Source organism: Antedon mediterranea, chromosome 3 (genome assembly GCF_964355755.1).
Source record: "Antedon mediterranea chromosome 3, ecAntMedi1.1, whole genome shotgun sequence".
Classification (NCBI taxonomy): Eukaryota; Metazoa; Echinodermata; class Crinoidea; order Comatulida; family Antedonidae; genus Antedon; species Antedon mediterranea.
The window spans coordinates 11,294,382-11,309,823 of NC_092672.1; the positions used below are offsets into that span (position 1 = coordinate 11,294,382).

The window sequence follows — 15,442 nt, forward strand, 5'->3', positions numbered from 1 at the left end:
TATGTATGTCTTAGCTGCTGAGAGAGTTAAGTTGGCGAGTCTTGTCCAAAAAAATGGGGTTTTTATTCAAGAATAACAACAATAGCGACATTTTGTCGAGAATAGCGACAGTGCTGTGTCAACAAAATAGAGAAACGGTCCAATAAAGCGAAATTTATAATTTGTCCAAACTGTGGAAATGTCGTCGAGAATAGCGACAATGCTGTGTATAATAGAGAAACGGTCCAATAAAGCGAAATTTATAATTTGTCCAAACTGTGGAAATGTCGTCGAGAATAGCGACAATGCTGTGTATAATAGAGAAACGGTCCAATAAAGCGAAATTTATAATTTGTCCAAACTGTGGAAATGTCGTCGAGAATAGCGACAATGCTGTGTATAATAGAGAAACGGTCCAATAAAGCGAAATTTATAATTTGTCCAAACTGTGGAAATGTCGTCGAGAATAGCGACAGTGCTGTGCATAATAGAGAAACGGTCCAATAAAGCGAAATTTATAATTTGTCCAAACTGTGGAAATGTCGTCGAGAATAGCGACAGTGCTGTGCATAATAGAGGAACGGTCCAATATATAAGATAATTTAGATTTTCCCACATTGTGGAAATACTGTCCAGAATAGTGACAGTCGTACTGTGTAAAGTGTAAACAAATATTGAGAAAGTGTGCGAAGTGTTAATTCAGCTTTAAATGTTTTGTTCAGAATATGTCTATATTGTGACCAAAATTGAAAAACTGTCATATAGTAATAGAGAAATTCGTCCAAAGTGTGGAAATTGTCCAGAATAGCGACAGTGTTATGTCAAAAATAGAAAGAAACTGTAAAATAGTATAAAGAAATGCATACTAGTGTCCAAAATGTGGAAATTGTGTCTGAAATAGCGACAGTGCTGTATCAACAAAATAGAGAAACAGTCCAATAAAGAATTATTCAAAATGTGGACATTTTGTCCAGAATAGCGAGTGGTAATACAATGTGTAAAAAATCTTAATCTTAATAATAGTTCTCCAGAAATTCTACAGAGGTAGGCCTACTATAGAGATAAGATCACCACTGGACACTTGCTTAATCAAATCTAATGTCTTAATGATTGTATTGATAGTGGTTGCATATGTATATTCTATATAACCAGAAAAAAAAACCTTTTCTTTGAATATACAATAGATTTACTCCCATTCTTGTTATTCAAATATGTAGTAATTGAAATTGAATTATTAGCAACTCTAGACATAACACACTATTATATTATAATATAAACGTCAATTAATTGTCAATAAATAATCATAGTATTGATCACATACACTTTTCGATAATTTTAGAACTTGAAGATTATCTCCCAATAAATGAGTTCTGAATTTATTTGAATCATAAAATGATATAACACAGTAATTATCGACAAGTATAATATTATGCTAAATTAGTAAACATCAAAAATACATTTTATGACAACAAATTAATATGAAGCCTAACGATAGTAACATACTGTATGTGGCATTGCTGATACATATCAAATCTCAAATTCATAACACAATAGAGAAATACGAACACGAAAGTGAGTTTGACGCGGCCAATGCCAAAGGTGCAATTTGTGAGTTCAATTTACATTCTTAAATCACCTCAGCCACTATGATTGGGGCCGAGGTGGATAATAGTGACGTGACATATCTCTTTCGCACCTCCTAACATTAAATCCTGTTTTTGCTCTATCATTTCTTAAGATTTTAATTCCTGGTTTCACATTTTGATAAGATAAATGGAATTGCTCAAACATATTCTGTGACAACACCCTTACTATACAGTTTGTAACAATTCTGAATTAGTCAACCACAAAGTTTGATCATAAGGAAAGAAAATTCAAAATATAAAGATTGGACCAATTAGATCTGGATAAGGAGAACTTTATGCTGTCTACAATATCAAACTAGTTTGACAAAAATATGTGATGTGGTATGTGCTAAAATTTAATACTAATATAACATTACCGTGTCTATATTGACACATTGTCGCATTTTAAGTTTGATGGGTTTGATAGTGTAGACAGAGCGTTGGTCCTGCGTCCAGTATATCATTAACTTAAGTGAGTAATGATTTGTACCTCCTCACATCCAAGTCAGCCAACACCGTTTCATCTACTAGAACAATGAAAACGTTGATTGTGTTGTTTCATCAGTAGTAGATGATGCTGCCGCCAAAAAGCTTAAGCCTGGCGATTGATGATTTGAATCCTGCTGCTCACCGCCAAATGAAAACTGGAATTCTGGAGTTTTCGGAGTTTTAGATTTATGCTTGTCATTTTCACCTCCACCACTGAACAGTGCTAATCATTTATTGAAAAATAAAAGATAAGTTTAGAAATATGATTTTAAAAGTTATTTGCTAAGGTATTGTGCTCTATCACAAGACTATACTGCTTGAAGATGATTTGTCCAAAACGACAGCCATTCGGGTTTAGAAGGTGATCAGTTAATATAATTTAGTTTCATTTTGAATTGTAAATATTAATTAATTAATTAAATTGTCAGTCTATTACCCGGCAGTTTAGAATTCATGTTCTGTACCTAATGTGTTTACATAATTATATAATTTAATTTTTTTACATAATTATATAAACAGTATCTCTTCAGATATCCTGCTTTGTGAATAAAAAAAAAAAAGTGAGGGCGTATCAATTTGATCTCTGGTGCGTGTACGTACAATTGAGGGACTTCTGCTGTTCCACTGTATCACGCCAAGAGTGTTAAAGGCCAGGTGCGGGCAAAAAATTTCTATTGATCATACATTCCAATAATTATCGATCTTTAGTTTTCCCTATGTTTCATAATTTTTGGGATTTTATTTGTGTTACACGAGCTTGTTGAAAATAAGCACTTTCTTATCAGTGGGGGGATAGTTCAAATTACACAGTAAAATCCCTATTCTTTTGTACACAAATTTTGTAAATAGAGAGGCATTTTAAAAAGCTATGAAAAATAAAAGGTGTGGTAAAAAATGTTATCAGATGACTAAATATGGGTAATATAACTTGAATATTACATTTCTGATATTTTTATTCAACTTCAGATTTTTATTTTCATGCTATAGCAAAAATTATCCACTGTATATCCACCATCTTTTTTCACCGTCTAGGGAGTCACCAGACATGTTATTACATTAGGTTAATTACCTAACTACTGAAAAAAAGTCTTTTATGGAAGAATTTTGCCAAATTTTGTATTTGACTATATTAAGGGAAATTCATGTTTTTTTTGTCTCGATTTCTGTTACAAATATTTGATTTATGTACAATGAACCAAATATTATATTTAAAATTGATGCCTGTACCTGAGCTTTAAATAGTCGCTATCCAATTGAGTTTGAACAATACCATGAAAGTCCCAGTGGTCTAATGGTTAGGACATCTGCATATCAAGCTGAAGGTTCTGGGTATCATGGTTGGGGTGACTTTTTCTCATTCTCTACAAAGCATGTGCTAATAGAACTACAACTTAGTAACAGCAAAAACTAACAGTTACTTACATTTCTCAGACTGGAATGATGAGAGTTGAGATTCCATGAATATCTCTCCCAAAGTGGTAGAAGGTACTACCTCAGAAGAAACAAACAAAGACTTTCCAAAACTATGTTGTTGAATCTGAGATTTTGGTGACTTTGAATCTATCAAATAAATGTAATACAGTTTTCAACTGGTTAAATTTTCTAGTTGTAAATGTTCCATCACAAATATTTAAAAAGTCACCACCATAACCCCCCCCCCCCCCCCCCACCCAATCTATTTAATTACTTTTGTCATTCAAATTGTTTTTCTCACCGTAAGTAGTACTGGACTGATCCATGTTTGAGTCAGAGTTCTCACCAAGTTGCTAAAACAAACAAAAACAGCAATTTTAATTTTTCGGAAGAGTGGTGAGGTACCCCTGGTGTACTGGTCCATTCAGCCCCAGTTGTTGTGGACTGACGCCATTTAGTGGCAGCACTCAACATGAAGGAACTCTCAAGGGAGAAGAAAGTAGGTTTCAAGTCACAGATTATTCCTCATTTACATCATGATGATGTTAAAGACGATGTTGATGACGATGAAAGCAATGACTAGTCATCACCCCAATAATTAATAGGAATTACAACACTGCTGATTTAGTTATTTTACTTGCCTGAAAGAATGATTGAAAAAACGGATTATCCACTTGACCAGATGAGTAATTATTTTCTTCCTGATTTTGTCCATCTAAACCCTGTCAACAACAAAATTATTACACATTCATTTATGTATTAAGAAAATGAATACCTCAAAATCTTGTAAAAAGTGTAAAAATTAATCATGAAGGAAGCCATGGATAAATAATATAATAGGCCTATTTAAAAATTGTTTAATTTTTCTTTTATATTAATCAATTCTTAACTCTAAATTAATTTAATCAATATGCCAGTGCCATTAAAAGAGGGAAAAATGCTGTCTTGCAATTATGTATAAAATTAATAATAAAATAATTAAAGTATCATTTGGCTTTAAATGAACGTAAAATAAGTGCAGTGAAGTTTTTGAGGTGCAAAGATGATCTATAAAAAATTCAAAAATAGGAAACGAGAGAAATAAATGGAGGGCTTTGAAAGAGGAACATGTAATGCACTACAGTGGACTGCTAAACTCTGAAGAAGAAGAAATAAGTTTTCTCCAACTTATGAAGTAAATGGTAAATTACTGGAACTGAAGTCTTTAATAATTGAACCAAATGACTAAGTTCACAAAGAAAAATTCATTACCTGCAGAGTATCAAACATTGGACGCCTTGTAAATACAAAACCAGGACTACTGGAGTTACTAACATTATTCTTGTGAGATTGACTGTCCTCTGGCAGCTGTACTTCATAAGTACTGTTTAGTGTGTTTATAACACTAACCACTATTTATTAAATAATTGAACATTTTTATTTCATTGAAACATTTACTTATAATTAGTTTTTCAAATCAGATTGCTTCTCTTGTAAAATATTATGTATTTTCTATACTAATTTAACAAATTGCACGCAAAAATTGTTTTTTCCATGGTTACCAACCATGTTGCATCGTACAAAACCAGTCCCAAAAACAAACATGTACATTTGGCAACAACTTGTAATCCTTGGTGTCAATTATAGTGTGAACTCTCTACTATTACTAACCTTCTTCTAAAAGTTTACCTTGGCTTGTTGAACCTTCTGTTATATGCTCTGGTTCTTCAGGGTCGATTTGCACATAAGCCATTGTCTCTTCTGTAGTGTTAATGTTGTTACCAGTATTGGGCGGGCTCTATTGTTGTAAAAGTGTGCACAAAAAAAGAATTTTTTTAAGAGTAAGGAAAAAAAGAGAGTGTGATAGTGGAGGCGGTGAGGTATAATTTTTAGAGAAATGTTGATAAAAAATAATGTAAACTTGACTTGATATGGGTGATGTATGGACAATGTATTTACTAATGTAGCCACAGGATGAAAATAACCAAATGTTTGGTTATATACAGTAATTAAAATGTGTGATGCTAGGTGACAATCTAGTTAGCAAAACCAGAAATCCATTGTTGAGTAAAATAGTGTTTATGCAAATCATGGTCAACATGAATTTGTTTGTTCATTATTGTATGAAATTAATGTATTTAAAAATATTCTGTATTATTACTATACAAATTAAAACAATAAATTAATGAATGCACTTACTGCTATATTGGAGTCATTGAAATTAGCATGTATTGGTGATTGTAAACTCTGTTGTTTTGATTGACAATCAGGAAAATCTTGTTTTAATTGCAGAGACGATGTCAGAGTGTCAGAGAAGGATCTCAAGATGGAAGGTGCCTGTGAAGTATTGAAATGTGGAGAAGGGGGTGGCTGGTACAGAGATGGCATTTGAAAGGGCATACTTCTTCTAATAGGAATCTCTTGTGCTTTTTCATTCTGGATGTTAGCAGTATTTTGTGATACCTTTTGAGACGCCATCGATTCATACTGAATAAGGTCAGATGCAGGCTGCGACAGAGTTTCTGTTGTATTAATAGGTTGGGAATACAAGCAGGATGATTCAATCTCTGGTTGTGGTATGTCCAATGGCTGGGTATTCTCTTGATATTGAATAAGATACGGTGTTGAAACAACCGCTGTTGGTGGTGGAGTGCGAGCATTATCAAGTTGTACTTCTCTGAATGGAGTGACTGGTGTTGAAATCATTGGAACTTTAGTAAGCCATGACACATTATGCTCTTTATTCTGTTGATTTTGATGGATATTTTTCACATTCTGCTGTGCTCTTTCCATTTGATGCTGGTCTTCTACAAGTTCCATTTGATTCTGCTCATACAGCTGCTGTTCTTCAATATACCTCCTGTTCTGGTGTTGTAATGTTCCCATACGCTTCTGTGGACTTTCCAATTGCTGCCTTTCTTGTATGGGACAATCTAACTGATATTGTTGGTTCATAAGTTTCTCCATCTGCTCCCTTAATTTTATTTGCTCTGATTTTTCCATTTCTACTTGCTGAAGTCTTTCTTTCTTTTGATGGCTCTGTTGTTGAAGACATCTGTCCACTTTCTGCTGTATTTTGAATCCTTGTTGTGCTACCTCTAATGGCTGCTGATGTAGTGTTTTCTCCATTCCTTCCTGCAGTAGGGTTCTCTCCATCGCTTCTTCCTGTAGCATTCTCTCTATCCTTTCCTGCTGTAGTGGTCTCTTTATTTGATCCTGCTGCAGTGGTCTGTCCAATTTTTTCTTTTGCATAATTCTTTCCATTCGTTCCAGATGTAGCATTCCTACCACTTCTTGTTGGTTTAGTGCTCTAATCATGTTATCCTGTAAAACACTCTCCTTTTCTCCCTGCTGTAGTGTTCTAGTCATTCCTTCTTGCTGCAGTGTTCTTTCCATTTGTTCCTGCAGTTGTATTTTTTTCGTTCTTTCCTGCTGCTGTGATCTATCCATTCCTTCCTGCTGTAGTGTTTTTTGTAGTATTTTATCAATAGTTTCCATGTTCTTTTGTGCTTTTTCATTTTGTTGAAGTAATATTTTATCTGTATCAGCTTGTTCTTTTTCCAGTTTCTTTTTTTCATAATATTTCTTGATAAAAAGTACAAAACAAACAAGTTAGAAACTCTATATAATAGTTATGAAAATTAACAAAAGCAAGCAACGTAATGTAAGGAACGAATGATTTTAATTTGAAGAGTCAACAAAGACAATAAACAATTGTCAATCTTTCATACTAATTAATTCAGTTTAATGTGCTGTCATCTGTTAATTGAGGGGGAGCGAGGGCAAGGGTTGTGGCCAACACCTCCTAAATTATTAGGTCTACTGATAGAATATATATATTAATAAATATATTCAACTGTAACCAATATTCAATTAGTAAAACATATAATTCAAGAACTCATTTTCATTGCTGTTCACACGTTGATATCTGGGTCATGCTACATCCAATGCCTAAGAATGAAGTCTGAACTATAGTATTGGGCTCGCTCTACACATCAATTGCTCTAAAACAATTGCGGTTTGATCTTTGTGGTGATCATACAAGTGTCCGTTAAAAAATTACAAAGGTTCACGATTAACAGATTTTTAAATTTATATACTTATATAGACTAAATTAAATTGTATTCATTAGGAAAGTTACAGAAAGACTTTTGAATGGATAAATTTCTCTAAAACGCAGGGGTTCAACTTGGCAGCTTATTGTTATTCGCTCCTCTCGCAAGGTACTCAATATTTTATTAGTTTTGAGCCCCCTCCCCTGGCTAAAAATAAATCCCACACACACACAGGAATGTACATACCTGCATAAGATTGTTTTGTCTTTCTTTTTCTTCCTCCACTCTTGCAATCATGTAATTGTTATCTTCATTCATTTCTCTAATTTTGTAATCAATTTGATCTGCCTGTAGCTTCATTTTTGCACTTGTGCCAAAGATAGTTAAAAAAAATAGAATTGTCACCAAGTGAGAGAGTGATGTCAGAACTATTTATATTAAGTATGTGACTATATCTTTATTGAGCACACTGGACAAAATGTACAGTATTTATTATGTTAAAATTAGTAGACTTGTAAAATAGCCATTACATTTTTTACCAATGGTAAAGGATACAGTTCAATAACACAACTTTTCCAGGATTCATCTGAAAATAAATAAATAAATATCATCTTGCCTGGAACCCTTGTCAATCTCAAGATATTTAAGAAGGCAGCTTAAATGAAAAAAACTTTAGCTTTATTCATCAAAACTGCTTTTTATTTTAAAGACCTTTGTCTGATTCGCATTATAAATAGAAAAGGTCTCAAATCATTTAAAGAATACACTGTTAGTAAAATACACTACGATAATAATACAGTATACATTTGGTAAAAATTTGGTTCTATAACAGAATTTTAAAAATTAGAATTATAAGTGTAAGGCCAACCTTTGGACTGCAGAGCGCATAATTTTGTTTTCAAATTTCTGTTGATATCATGTTTTGCTTGCAGGTTTTGTTCAACTGCTTGCAATTCCTGTTTGTGTTTTCGTAGCTCCACTGCCATTGGCATGCTTTCATACTTGATCTTGTAGCTCTGCCAAATGTTATCATAATGCACAAGCGCTTTATCCAAACCAATTCTTAAAAAATAAAATTTTTACAAATGTTTGATTCATCAGATAATATAGGTAATTATAAACCTGTCTTCATGTTGCCTAGAAATATATATCATGGATCATTGTGTCCTTAATGTTATATTATACAAATAATGAATGTTTATGAGTGTAATAGTAAAAATAATTATGAGGTGAAAGATCAAAGTAAAAATAGAACATTTCATCTTTCACCAATGAACCATTGCATGAATATAAAACATTCAATATTTGTTTTATAACACACCTATTTTTAACAAGAGGTAAAGCCATAATAACAAACTTACATTCTTGATAACATAAGAGTTCAATGGAGTAATTATTTAATTGACCCACTGGAATCCTCTAATCAAATTACAAGAATCTATTCAGATATATATTAACTATTTCATCCCAATTTCATTTTCAATCAATAACACTCTCAGGAATAATCAAAGTAAATCTAAAACACTAATTTAATGTGCTGCCTTTTTTTTAAATGAAAAAAAAAAGATGTATTGTCCCCCTGTCACATAATGGTTATTACTCAGACAAAAAATTGGATCGTTAAAAATATATTTACATGAAAAAACTGTAAATTAAATTAAGCTCTCAGTCAATGGGGTTTTGGTTAAATTTTTTATCATTCATAAGTAGAAAAAAAGTGGTTTTTTTTTCTAGGCCGAGTGAATAAATTAATAATTAATAATTAATCTTCATTTTTCATGTTTTTGGGGACAATCCATCTTTAAAATTGATGTTTACTTTTGTTCTATCCAGTTTTCTTGCAATGTTTGATAACGCTGTGATAAAGCATCTTGGTGTTCAACCAACACAGTATAGTGATTCTTCAAACTACAAATCAAATGAATTAATGAATATTTTATATTTTAAAATTATTTATTTTATTAAAAACCATATATTAGATACACTGCTACTCACAGTGTGGTTTAATCTTTGGAACACTTAAACACTACGACAAAACATTAATTAAATCCTTAAATTATGGAAATAAATAAATTTAATTTTTAATTATGTATATTCAATACATAAATATATAATTAAAGTGCATGGGAGTGTCATTTCTGGCCAACTAGAGGTGCTATTTATCATGAATGTATGTATTATATCCGACAACAAGTAGGGTGTCATTTGCTCGCCACAGACCCCAGCATCAATTACTCAGTGTGTCATTTTTATGCCCTGGGCCAACTCTAATTCACTCTTGCCTCAATTAATTCTATAGTGTATAACATACAGTGATAGAAGTAGAAATACAAACTCACCTATCTATAGTATCTTTATTTTGTCTATACTGATAATGAACAGCTTTAGTGTCTTCATCTAATATAGTGTTTGCCTGCTCTAAATCTACAATCTTTTCCTCTGTTGATTTTACTCTACTCTCTAGTGCTGATCATGAACAACAAAAAGGGTAAAGCTAACTACTATATATTGCAAAATATATAGTATTGAGTATGGCTAAAACATTTTTAATCTACATATCACTATACAATGTGGATATCACTATAACAATGTGGGTATCACAAAACAATGTATCACTAAAATATTTGAGTATAAATTTTGAGTAGCATGAACATTATACAGTACTGAGTATGGCTAAAACATTATCATGTATCACTAAAATATAATAATACAATATTGAGTATCATAATATGATAATAATAAAATATGTATACTAAAATACAGTAATGAGTTAACAATGAAATATTAGCTGTAATTTACCTGTAATTTGTTGGTTTTCTTTTTCAAGTTGCTGTATTTGAATATGTGTATCTTGTACTACAAATTACAAAATCAGATTGAAGCCAATTATTAGTTATTAGGGCTTTTAGAATTGCTGCAATTAATTGAGCACTTACTATTTATATGAGATTATTAAGGAGTTTGGTCTTACCAAGGTTATGAAGAATCTTATCAATTTCATCTGTATCTGCTGAATGCAATGCAGAACTAGTGGTACAAAAACGTTCAATTTCCATCGCACTTGTATTATTTGGGCTAAAAAGATTAGATTGGTAAATGTTATTGTTAAAACCTATCTTTAGTATTCTGTACTCTCCTTTTTAGTTTCACAAGAAAGTGTCCTCTTACATGCTAGGTTAGGCCTAGCCCTAGTCCCTACTATACTAGGCTAGCCTAGCTCGGTAGTCAGGTTAACTATTATTACTATAACTAGGCCTAGTAGGCCTAGCTAGTCTAAAACGTACCCTAGCTTTATAGATAGTAAGGCCCTAGCTAACTAGGCTTAGGCTAGACGGGGTATCTAGGCCTAGGCTAGGCCTATTTAGGCCGGCCAGAAAGAACAGCCCCTCTACTCTAGCCTATCACTTATCAGTAGCCTTCTTGCTAGCCTAGCTAGCTAGCCTATAAAAGGCCTCTACTCTAGCTATCATATAGGCCCCTAGCCTAGTAGGCCTATGAGGTAGGCCTAGGTTAGGCGTATCTATTTAGTATTTTTTTTACTTTTAACTTTAAGCCTGGCCGGCCCTACTCTAGGCTTCTACTACTAGCCTAGCCTAGTAGGCCTAGGCTAGGCCTAGCTAGCTAGTAGGGCTAGGCCCTAGCCCTAGCTAGGCCCTAGCTAGCTAGGCCTTAGAGCGTAAAAGGTGCTAATTTTATCTAAAAATCAAACCTTTTGTCTATTTCTTTGATCGAATAATATTACCACTAGATAGGGCCTAATACGCCTATATAAAAAAGGGGCCTTTCTTAGGGTTTTGTATTAAATGATTTAATTTAATTAGCCCAGCCTAGGCTACAGGTACGTAGGTAGGCCTAAAAAACAGATTCTCCCCATAGTAGGCCCTCAACGTCTAACAAAACTTTTACACCATATTGAGGGCGCGCGTGTACTAGCATCATTTGTAACGCCCTCAATGTTCAAAGATACTTTCTAAAAAGATTATTCAGATAATTAAAAGTTTTTGGAAGTTGAGGGCCGGATACTTCTATGTAATGAGAGAATTTCTCATTAGTATTCCTTACATGAATGGTAATACTAATAATATAATTAAACTGGCATATTCTCTATTGGCAAACCTTTGTTTGTGCTAACAACAGAATATATAAGTTACGGTGGCCTATAAGTGTCACGGCAACTTTTTTTAAATATCACGGCAATTTTTTCATAAAAAGCAACGGCAATTTGTAAAAAGCCACTATGTCGGTCGGTCGGTCTGTCTGTCTGTCGGTCTGTCTGTCGGTCTGTCTGTCTGTCGGTCCGGTATCACTATGCGTTTTATCGCTTTATGACCTTATCTTGATATCAGTTTAATCTAGCTAAGTCAATTTTTCACAGAATATTCCTTATGGCCAGGAATCGATGTGGTTATGTTTTCACGGTGCGCAATAAAAAATTACGCGGTCTACGCACGATTTAACGAAATCACGTTTGTAATCATATCTTAACAACCATGAATCACAATTAAATAAAATTTGGTACTCATACATTTCAGGGCATAAATCATCATATGGCAATACAGTTACGTGCGTAGCGCATGTAACGCATGCGTACGCGCGCTTAAAATTTTCAAAATTTATTTTCGATGAAATAAGAGTACGTTTCAGGCAATTTTAAGCGTTTACAAAATTGCCATGAGTGCGCAGATTTTTGCGCGCGCACTGCGCGTTAAATGTTATTGCGCACTCTTTTTGCCCGATTTCTGTTTTCTTGACTTACTTTTCAACTCGAAATTACGTTATACGAGCACGTCAAAAGTGACAGGCTACGCACGTGTAAATTAAAAAAATATATATGTTTTTAAACATTTCAACATTTTTAAACATGTTCAGTAATTTCGGTCAGTATAGTTCACTATGTCGGTCGGTCCGTCTGTCTGTCGGTCTGTCTGTCTGTCGGTCTGTTTGTCTGTCGGTCCGGTATCACTATGCATTGTAGCACGCGACTTAAAATGGATATGAAAGGGTTCCTAGCAATATCATTTTATTGGCTCAACGTGTAGATCAATCGGTTTTAAGCTCGCCATAGTCATACTTAATGTTTTGGAGGACGACAACGCCCTCAAAACGCCCCTGAGAAACCTGTGAAAAACTTTTTGTGACGTCACTAAAAGTTATTTTTGTATTACAGAGATAGGAATTTAGGAGTAAATCATTGATTGATGCAAAAGCATGGTAGTAATTACTTATCGCTTTGATGTTTTTATTCTTGGATAAGTATGTTAGCTTAATCGAATAAAATTAATTCATATTATCAACCATGTTTTTTTTTAAACGGATTTTAATTTCGTTTTTCAAGGCCACCTTTCACGAAATTCATAGCCAAATGCCTATCTTGCTGGGTACACGGAGTTATTTTGCGCATGCGTGAGAATCACAGAGTCGATCACCTTGGCCCCTCTCTCTCGACCCTCCTCTAGATCTGGCGAGCGATGTTTATTTCGCTATTTAGTATACACGTATTATTGAAACATCATTTTATTATTATTTCGTTGTAATTAACTGAAATTGATGGAAATTCGTCCACATCGTGTGTTAACATCGTTTTGAAGAAACCGTTGGACGAGTAAATGGTGTTTACAATGCCATGGCCTGGAGCTAGCTAGGCCTAGGCTAGTAGGCCTTTTTAGTAGTGATGACTGCTAGATACGGTGTTTAGTCGCCCGGCCAGAGGTGAGCTGAGAGCGTATGCTCCTTGTTGATGTATCGTTGAGGGTGTTAATGGTAGGCACAATTGTGTTACTGTATTATGTATATACACATTATTTATAGTACGTTTATTAATATTGTTGTATGCTGTAGTGTCCGTTTCTGACTAACGCATTATTAAAATATTTTTTTGTTATTAATTACATACCGCCCTAACTAGCTAGAGCCTAGGCTAGGCAACACTGAATACTAAATATTAGGATTCCCAATTAAAATGAATAGAGGTGGATTTTCTCTAATGTAGTAATAAAGGGTATAACAGGCCAGGCCTAGTTAGGGGTATTTGATATCATATCATATATTATTAAAAATACAGTATAAATAAACAATTCATTTGTATTTTTACCTACCTACAGGTCTATAATTGGAGTGGAACTATGATAATTGATGGACGGGATAAGCAAATGTATTTATTGATTGGAATGGAAGCGCAAATGAGTCAAATTATAATATTAAGGTAACAGATACTGAGCATTGCTATTTTAAACTGTTGATCAAACTTACATAATAGTAATACATTATACTAAATTATTATTTTGTTTTGAGGGCAGATAAACATGTGCTTATTCATTTTCCTTTTTTCAGGTGAATAGAAAGATGCCCAGCGTACGTTATAATAGATGCTACTTGGATCAAGCTTGCACGATACATATGCAGTATACTAAGACACCAAGTATAGAATGAGCGCAGACAATTAAAATTACAGAACTAAATATTTATGAAGAATAGTAAAATATGCATAATAGAATGCTTTAGACGTGAATGCTATGGTTACAGTCATACTGTAACTATGGTAATGTACTACCAGACAGTACACTAGTAGCAGTGCATCATATAGTGTTTGTTTTTAACCATCTAAATGGGTCTGGGTATATAATTTAAAACAAATAAACCACTACTGTACTTCTTTTTTTATTTATTTAGCCAAATACTATGTACAATGGACATTTATGAAAGAATCTCTTGAATATGATGGAGTTGGCTGGTGTTGATAGAATTAAAATGTATCACTCAGGTCTCAAAAGTATTTTATGTCCCGTTTGGAAAATCCTGCTTGTTCCAAACTCATTATGATACATTTGTTCAATAAAATTCATTCCACACACTATTTCTGCCATATAATTTGTTGATGTTTACAATTTTATTACTAGTACTACAGGTATTACAGTTCTTCAAGCCATCTCATGTACTGTTGATTCCATAAATCTGCAAAGATAAGACCAATAAATGGTTGGAAATGTACTATTACTTTTATTCAATCCTACCTAGGCCCTATAGTATTATATTTTATGACTTGGTAAAAAACAGAAAGAGGTTATTATTTAATTACAGTACTAATAACTAAACTATAATAATAATCCTCTCTGCCTCACCTCTGCTCTACTTTAATTATTAGTATTACTATTATTATATTACTATATTAGTCAATAACAAAATTCAGAGCCAAAAACAAGTTCAACACAAGCTTACCTTTTTTATTTACGTCGCCTTTTACATACGTCTACGCCCGCGCCTTGTCCACTTCCTGGAGGTTCGTCGGTGGACCGGCGACTACTACTCTCTGATCTTGTACTGTATGTAGGCCATGGAGTAACTCCATGTCTCCATGTGTAGGCCTAGTATAGTACTAGCAAATTTAGAGACCTAGCCTATTTTGTAGTCTGCGTGAGTGGTTTAGTGTGAGATGTACAAATACACCCTTTCTTCTTTTCACGTACAATCTTTGCAGACATAACTTTTTATTGATTTGTGAAATATCGATATTTTCTACGACTGCAGCAGCAACAGGGAGCTTGCAAAACATCGTGTAGAGGATGGGTTTGTTTATTTTGTTTACACCACACAGTCCGCGAACGAGACAAGGCGGTGATTGGACTGTATTAAAATTCATTAACCAATCACAAAACGACTGCTGCCGTGGCTACAACCCCGGGTGTTTCAAACTCTAAATTTGACGATCTCGTACGTGCGTATAGAACGTTCATAAAAATTAAGATGGCGTGCCAGTTGGTCGGCCATTTTGCGGACGTTTTATACCAAAATTTTATTTGTTTATTTCTCAAGTTCTACTAGGTATTTGAATCTAATTTTTTGTGTGCTGTTTATTAACATTAAAAGGATTCATACAAAGTCATTTTTGTGAAATTTTAAAATCCT

The 15,442-nt window shown here is 33.6% G+C and overlaps 2 protein-coding genes and 1 long non-coding RNA gene across 5 annotated transcripts; 1 reads left to right on the top strand and 2 right to left on the bottom strand.

The window, feature by feature from the left end:
• Nucleotides 1–918: 918 nt before the first annotated feature.
• Nucleotides 919–8,546, bottom strand: LOC140044873 (uncharacterized). Of its 3 annotated transcripts, none has more exons than XM_072089567.1 (10): nt 8,409–8,546; nt 8,096–8,126; nt 7,787–7,907; nt 5,685–7,070; nt 5,175–5,283; nt 4,758–4,897; nt 4,148–4,228; nt 3,808–3,859; nt 3,516–3,653; nt 919–2,316 (listed from the first exon to the last, which is right to left on the bottom strand). In XM_072089567.1, the coding sequence occupies exons 1-10, from the start codon at nt 8,530–8,532 to the stop codon at nt 2,132–2,134; spliced, it is 2,367 nt and encodes a 788-aa protein (XP_071945668.1). In that variant the 5' UTR covers nt 8,533–8,546; the 3' UTR covers nt 919–2,131. The 3 variants fall into 3 exon arrangements, with proteins under 3 accessions (XP_071945668.1, XP_071945667.1, XP_071945666.1); XM_072089566.1 differs by having other exon boundaries at nt 3,808–3,856; nt 5,157–5,283; XM_072089565.1 differs by having other exon boundaries at nt 5,157–5,283.
• LOC140044028 (uncharacterized) lies at nt 8,537–11,354 on the bottom strand. Its single transcript, XM_072088510.1, has 7 exons — nt 11,250–11,354; nt 10,512–10,615; nt 10,340–10,396; nt 9,880–10,006; nt 9,359–9,448; nt 8,587–8,602; nt 8,537–8,554 (listed from the first exon to the last, which is right to left on the bottom strand). The coding sequence occupies exons 2-7, from the start codon at nt 10,594–10,596 to the stop codon at nt 8,537–8,539; spliced, it is 393 nt and encodes a 130-aa protein (XP_071944611.1). The 5' UTR covers nt 10,597–10,615; nt 11,250–11,354.
• A 1,614-nt stretch (nt 11,355–12,968) lies between these two features.
• On the top strand, nt 12,969–14,508 carry LOC140044884 (uncharacterized). Its single transcript, XR_011844497.1, has 3 exons — nt 12,969–13,300; nt 13,642–13,742; nt 13,871–14,508. It is a non-coding gene; the product is annotated as an uncharacterized lncRNA (long non-coding RNA).
• Nucleotides 14,509–15,442: the final 934 nt, after the last annotated feature.